The sequence below is a fragment of the Triticum dicoccoides genome, chromosome 2B (assembly GCF_002162155.2).
Source record: "Triticum dicoccoides isolate Atlit2015 ecotype Zavitan chromosome 2B, WEW_v2.0, whole genome shotgun sequence".
In the NCBI taxonomy this organism is placed as follows: Eukaryota; Viridiplantae; Streptophyta; class Magnoliopsida; order Poales; family Poaceae; genus Triticum; species Triticum dicoccoides.
In genome coordinates, this window is record NC_041383.1 from 638,121,376 (window position 1) to 638,128,252 (window position 6,877).

The 6,877-nt window shown below is 44.5% G+C and overlaps 1 protein-coding gene across 1 annotated transcript; it reads right to left on the minus strand.

Annotated features, from left to right (window-relative positions):
* Positions 1 to 4,780: 4,780 nt before the first annotated feature.
* Positions 4,781 to 6,498, minus strand: LOC119361073 (probable transcription factor MYB58). Its single transcript, XM_037626451.1, has 3 exons — positions 6,266 to 6,498; positions 5,580 to 5,820; positions 4,781 to 5,434 (listed from the first exon to the last, which is right to left on the minus strand). The coding sequence occupies exons 1-3, from the start codon at positions 6,496 to 6,498 to the stop codon at positions 4,913 to 4,915; spliced, it is 996 nt and encodes a 331-aa protein (XP_037482348.1). The 3' UTR covers positions 4,781 to 4,912.
* Between the last annotated feature and the right edge of the window lie 379 nt (positions 6,499 to 6,877).

A 6,877-nucleotide genomic window follows, 5' to 3' on the forward strand; every position in this document is an offset into this window, starting at 1 on the left:
CACATACTTTTATCCCCGTTGAAAACTTCAACTAGTTTGTCATCAATCACCAAAAAGGGGGAGATTGTAAGTGCATCTAGTGCCATCCCTAGTTGGTTTTGGAGTATTGACGATAAACGTGGTTGAGGGACTAATGTGTTTGTGAGAATTGCAGGATAACACAGGTAGTAGTCCCTCATTGATTTGGTTTACCTACCAGAGATGACCCCTAAAATGCGTGAAGACATTGAATACAATGATGGTTCATGAAGACATTCACGACGAAGACTATGACATGTGAAGATATTCACTTGAAGACTATGGAGCGTGAAGACATAGCTGTTTCGTAGTTTCCTTTCTTCTTTATTGAGTTATAGGAACCACCATACTGTTAAGTGGGGTCCAAGTGAACAAAGTCAGAGTGGCTGAAGTGATGCTTAACCAAATCCCATGTCTTCGAGCAAAGACAATGAGAGCAAACCTTTTCCAGAGCTGGATGAGTCAGCTTTGCTTGTAGCCCAAGCCAAGCTACCGCGTGTGTTTGAAATCTGACCGTTGGACACGTGTCAGTTCCTTAGTGACCCAGGGTCATTTCGGACATATCAGGTCGGGTTGCCTCCTGGTTATAAATAGCCCACCCCCTACACCATAAATTGGTGGTTGCTCAGAGTTAGTGCACGGCTTTTGCCGTTGGAGAGCAACCCACCTCCGAAGCATTTGAGAGAGAGATCCTTGCAAGGACTAAGCCCAAAACACACAGAGCCAAAGATTGTTAGGCATCACTGAAGTCTTTCTGTCCCGTGATCTGAAGACTTATTACACTTGAGGACTTTGAATCCTCCAACCAGTTAGGTGTCGCGTTCTGAGCATCCAAGGGTCATTGTGGATTGCCGGTGAACGAAGTCTATGAAGGTTTGGAAGTCTACCTTGAAGACTTACCAGAGTGATTGGGCGAGGACTGGGTGTCCTTAGCTCAAGGGGAATAAGGTGAAGACACGGTCTTTTGAGTTTAATCTCAACCTCCCTAACCAGACGTACAATTGTCACAACAACTGGAACTGGTCTACCAAATCCTTATCTTCACCAAGCAATTGGTTCTATCCCCTACTCCCTTACTTTACAGTTTATCTTTGTGAAGTCATTGCTTGCCTGCCTGATTCATTTGACTTCATTGTGTGAAGACTTATATATGTTTAGCTTCGTACTATCTTCCATTCTGATCCTGTCCACCTAGTTGCAGTTAGTCTTCGTGCTTTCATTGAACTGTATGCTTGACTAATTGTTGCCTAGTGTAGTCTTCATTCCACTGCTTACTATATAAGTTTAGTTTGCTTGTTTGTCTTCAAAGCCACTGTGTATTGAAGACTTTCATAAATATCGCCTATTCACCCCCCTCTAGTCGATAACTAGTACTTTCAGAAACACACAAGCAGCTTGCCCACTAGCGCACGGTCCGAATCGAGTGAGAGAACTAGACCGAGTCAGACCGAGGTCAAAATCGCTAGTTGAGGAGTACTCGTTGCAAAGATCACTCCAACCTCCCCAGGTTGCGACAAATGGCACGATGCATGTGCGCCACTTGTCACAACCTGAGAGTTTTCCCTTTTTTCGTGGATCTGTTTATAAAAAATATTTTATATCTTAAACCGTGCGTCCAAATCTCGAACCACTTTCACCGTTGAATTCCTCGCATCGAGATCTTCAAAACTAGATCCATGGTGATAGGTTTTGACGAACTTTTTTTCACGAAAAAACTGAACCGGGTGCATAGTTTTTTTCCTTTCCGAAAGAGGCACGGGCACGCCCGTGCCTCTCACGAAATCACAACCGTGCCTCTCATGGAAGGAAAACCGTGACTCTCACGAAAAAAAGAGAAAACACGTTTTTTCATTTCCGAGGAGGAACGACCGTGACTCTCGCGAAGCACACCCGTGCCTCTCACGAAAGGAAAAAAAAAGAAAACATATTTTCTTCGTTTCCGAGAGGCATGACCATGACTCTCGTGAAAGCACAACCAAGCCTCTCGCGGAAGCTGAACCGTGACTCTCGTGAAAGGACAAAAAACAGAAAACGCGTTTTTCCTGTTTTCGAGATGCACGGATGTGAGTCTCGCTAAAGCACAACCGTGCCTCTCGCAGAAGCAAAACCGTGCCTCTCGCGGAAGCAGAACCGTGACTATCGCGAAAGGAAAAAAAACAGAAAACACATTTTTTCTGTTTCTGAGAGGCACGGCCGAGACTCTCGCGAAAGCAAAACTGTGCCTCTTGCGGAAGCAAAACCGTGACTATCGCGAAAGAAATAAAAAAGAAATGCATTTTTTCGTGCAATAAATTTTTTTTGATCGAAAAGCTAGGGAAGACCGGTGGAAAACCAAAACGTCAAAAACCCCCGTTTAAAAAGCCGAAAATATGTGTGGAATAAAATAAATAAAATCCGGAGGGAGCGTCCAGATCGCGACACGTGGCGAATGACTGAGAGCGCGCCAAGTGACACTGATCATTGTGATGCTCCCGAAGGAGCGCTTGTTAACTAGTTGCTCCCGACCGAGGTACTATAACGAAACAAACCAAGTACTGTAGCGAATCAGGCTGCGGCACTATGCCTAATCTTTTTTAAAAGCAAAATAAATCTTTATCAAAACGTCACCAATTTTTAAAAATTGAACATTTTATTAAAAGCACAATCATTTTTTGAAACTACGAACAAAATTTATAGTTGTGAACATTTAAAAAAAATTGTACACTTTGGTTTTTTCCACACATTTTTGAAAAAACATGAATTCCAAACAGTTTTTGAAAAACACGAACACTTTTTGAAAGTGCGGCATTTTCTTCAACTTTGTGAACATTTTTTGTATACCCAAACACTTTTTCAAATTTGCAAAGATTCTTTTAAAAAGTGAACATTGTTTTAATAAAAAGAAGAAGAAAAAGCCGGATAAACTGATACAAGAAAACAACATACATGACCGGTCTAGGAACCTTCTAGAAGTTTCCCCAAACCAAGAATCCCTTAGTATGTAACTAGCTCTAAATGGGCCAGCCCATCTAGCGCTCGTTAGTGGCTAGTCTGTGCGAAGCAACGATACTTGATGCAAAAGCACGTTGAATATGAAATGCCGGTTTGTCTGGGAGGTCCTATGTGTCGCTCTGCGCGACTAAGTGTCAGTCAGTTGCACAGCGACCCCCGACTATGCTGGCTCATGTAGCAAACGATCGTGCTATCCTTTTTTCATTTTTTTCCTATGGATTTCTTGGATTTAATTTTGATTTCTAGAAAATGCGAAATATTTAATTTTAAAAGTTGATGTTTTAAATTTCAGAACAACTCTATAAAAATAGAGCATTTATTTCTACACACACTATTTTTTTTCTTAAAAATCCTGTTTTTCGATATTTTGGGCACATTTTCTTGAAAGTTCCAAATAATTTTAAGAAACTAAGGATTTTAGAGAATTACAAAATGAAACTGGGATAATCTGGTAAAACCCGAAAAAGAGCCTTCTAGAAGGTTCCCAAACCCTGGATTCCTGTTGCGTGTTCCGGGCTAGCCTTCTGCGACTCATCAAAATTGTCGCAGTTGGCGACAAATAGGAACCGGTTTCTCTCCCTCCCTCTTAAAATAAGAAAAGGTGCTCAACATTGGTCACGGCCTAGTAACTCATAATTATTTTTCATATATTTTAGAATTTTTTATTTAGCAGAATTTTTAATAATGTCAAATCAGTTTACATACCTAACAATCATATGTTACAAAATGGAAAGTGTTCATGTATCACGATAAAATTGTTAATATATTTGAAATGAATTATTCATATCATGTTTAATACTTTTATGTAAAGAAATATATTCATGTATTAGCATAAGATTTCATTTTTTCTCTAAAAGATTGCATTTTTTGTAAAAACAAAATCACACACATTTCAATATATATATTCTGATACTTTGAGAAAAAAGTTCATGTATTGGCCATAAAAGGAAAACATGGCTGAAAAATTTAAGTTTTAAAGGCATATACATAATAATTGAAACAATATGGAAAGAAAATGAAAAATAAAAAGAAAGAAAAACAGGAGATTATCATGTGGACATTGCACGTATGCTCTCTCTAAAATCATATGATATCAGTCGCTAAGTACACAGATTCATAACTTCTTGATTTCCTAAGTAAAATTATTTATGGTACATGATCAGATACAAATTAAATCTATGAATGTACCTGATGCTGGAACTTATGGATCACATAATTATTATGATGGGAAGCGGCGATTTGGTGGCCTGGGCATGAGCAGTAAATTCAAATAAAATAGTAAAAGAATTTCAAAAAAACCCTGTTTTTTTGGCATCGAAGATACTCGAGTGCGTGCAAAAAATCATTGTGAAATGACATTCGAAGCGCTCTCGGCAAAATAAAAATCATTTGTCAAAGAAATTTTGAAAAAGAGCATTGTTTAGACCTGAATTTTTTCTTTTTTGCCGAGATCTCCTCGAATGTCATTTAACCACGAAAAATTGCACGCATCTAGTGCACTCGAGCATCCTCTATTCCAAAAAATCAATCTTTTTGAATTATTTTTATTTGAATTTACTGTCCATGTGGAGCAAATGAGCCTGTGGGCTTAGTGTAGAATTACCGGCCATGATGATCCTTCCCAAAGAAAAAGAGTGTTCATTTATACCAAATAAATATATTCACATAGCATAGTGTACTAAATTTCAGAAACACTTACACACCATACTAACTGCATCTATTTGGCAACACTTCGAAAACAAGTTCCAAGTCGAAGCATTGGAAGAACGCAAGTCGGTTTGCACTTAGGCTAAACTATAACACTCATCAATAGGTAACACTACTAGTCAGCTGTGCCAGAACAGGTAGTCCAATTAGAGCCAGACGGATAATACAGCCACGACGGTCGTCCATCCAACCTTACTTAGAGTTCAGAGTTGGTCGCTGACGGCGAGAACGGCGGCGGCACCTGATCAAAAGAGTCAAACACGTCCGGGGGCAGGTCGTCGAAGAAGTTGTCCCGAGTCTCGACCTTGATGGCATCACGCGCATACTCCATGCCGAAGAACGGCATCATCATCGGCGCAGGATGCGGAGGTGGAAGCAGCTCCTGGTACGCGAGATCATCCATGGCGCTCGCTCCGACGAACCCGGGATCGACGCTGCATCTCTCCGGCAAGCCCGGGAATTCCAGCAGATGGTAGGGATGATGATAAAACGACGATTCTGGGGCTAGCTGATAATAAGCTGCGTTCGACGAGCTCGCTTCGCCTTCAGTGGCCGGTGCTGCTGCCTGCAGCGGCAATGGCTCGAAACTGAGGAATCCAGGGCACATCTGATCATGCGAGATTCGCGCTGTGTCCTGGTACTCCATGGGCGGTGCAGCCGCGAAGCTTTGGCCTCCGGAAGAGTTGCCCACGGACGGAACATGATCCTGGCAAGAACCCTGGCGTTCAAAATTCAGGGTTTCAGACAGAAAAACGATTGCATACCGAGCAAGTTACTGTATGTATACAGTGGCCATTTTATCTGCAGAATGCGAACGAATACTGAAGAACGGATGAATTGCAACTTTGCCAGTACGTACTCACCATGGCGGACTCGACAGAGGATCCGGGCGCTTTGGTGTTGCTGCTCCTGGTCTTGCTGGGCCGGGCGCGGAGAGGCGCGCGCAGCAGCCTGGCGAGCCGCTTCTGGCGGGTGCTCCAGAAGTTCTTGACGTCGTTGTCCGTCCGGCCCGGCAGGTAGGTGGCGATCCTCGCCCACTTGTTCCCGAACTGCGCCTGCAGCTCGATCACCACACGCTCCTCGTCCGCAGAGAACTTGCAGCCACTTCAGCAAAAAAATGTCAGGTTGCAATTGCATTGCCGTTGTGAATTCTCAGCCAAGGTTGATAGCGCAAATTGCAGAGGATAATACGATACTGTGCACATCACTGTCGTTGTCTCTCTCATCTGGACATTTTCTTGTTAACAGTTCGTTAAAAGATGCATTTGTTGGTAATCATCTCTAGTACTAGAAAACAATCGTTGGCACCTGGTGTCTCTGTTCTTGCCGGTCAAACAATTAGTGCCGGGCATGGGTCATTGTTAATCAGCGATGAAAACCAGAGTAAATTGGATTATACTAGAGTAAATGCAGCCTGACTTCTTAGAACGTGCGCACATACACAAGTTCAACCGAAACCCAGCGCGATTGAACAGTGCCAAGAAGAAGAAGGAGAAGAAGATGATGAAGAAGAAGAAATGGGGAGGTATGGCGGTTGCTGCTTACGTACGTCTTGAGGTTGGGCCGGAGCTTGTTGACCCAGCGGAGGCGGCAGGACTTGCCGGTGCGCTGCAGGGCGCCTTTGGATCGAATGGAGCTCCAGTCGCGCGGGCCGTGCGTGCGCACGTGCTCCAGCAGCACCGCGTCCTCCTCCGCCATCCACGGCCCCTTCCGCACCGCCTCGCCGCTGCCGTCCCTCCTGCCGCCCCTCCGGCGGGCGGCGCCACCGGGTGCTCGCGCCATTGCCTGCCTGATCAGCCGATCGAGAGAGAAGACGGCAGACGCAGCGCGTGCGAGTAGTGTCCCGGAAGAGGCGCGGCCCTTTCTGTAACTTCTATGGGGTGTGGGCAGGGGGGCGGAGCGGTGCGCCTGGCGCGACGGGGAGCGTCGGGTGGGGATCGGACGGTCTAGCTTTATTCGAGAGGGGAGCGGGCGCACGACCTCGCGGGTAACCGCCTCACGCCCCCCACGAACGCCGATTTCCGCGGCCCTGGCCTGGCCTGGATGCTCTCTCTGTCTAAACTCGCCACCGCGTGCCTTCGTGCGCAAGATCTTTTCTTGCGAGCATCGTAGCGGAAGAGAAAGCATAGCCGCCTTCTGGTTCTTTTATTTCAACCAAAAT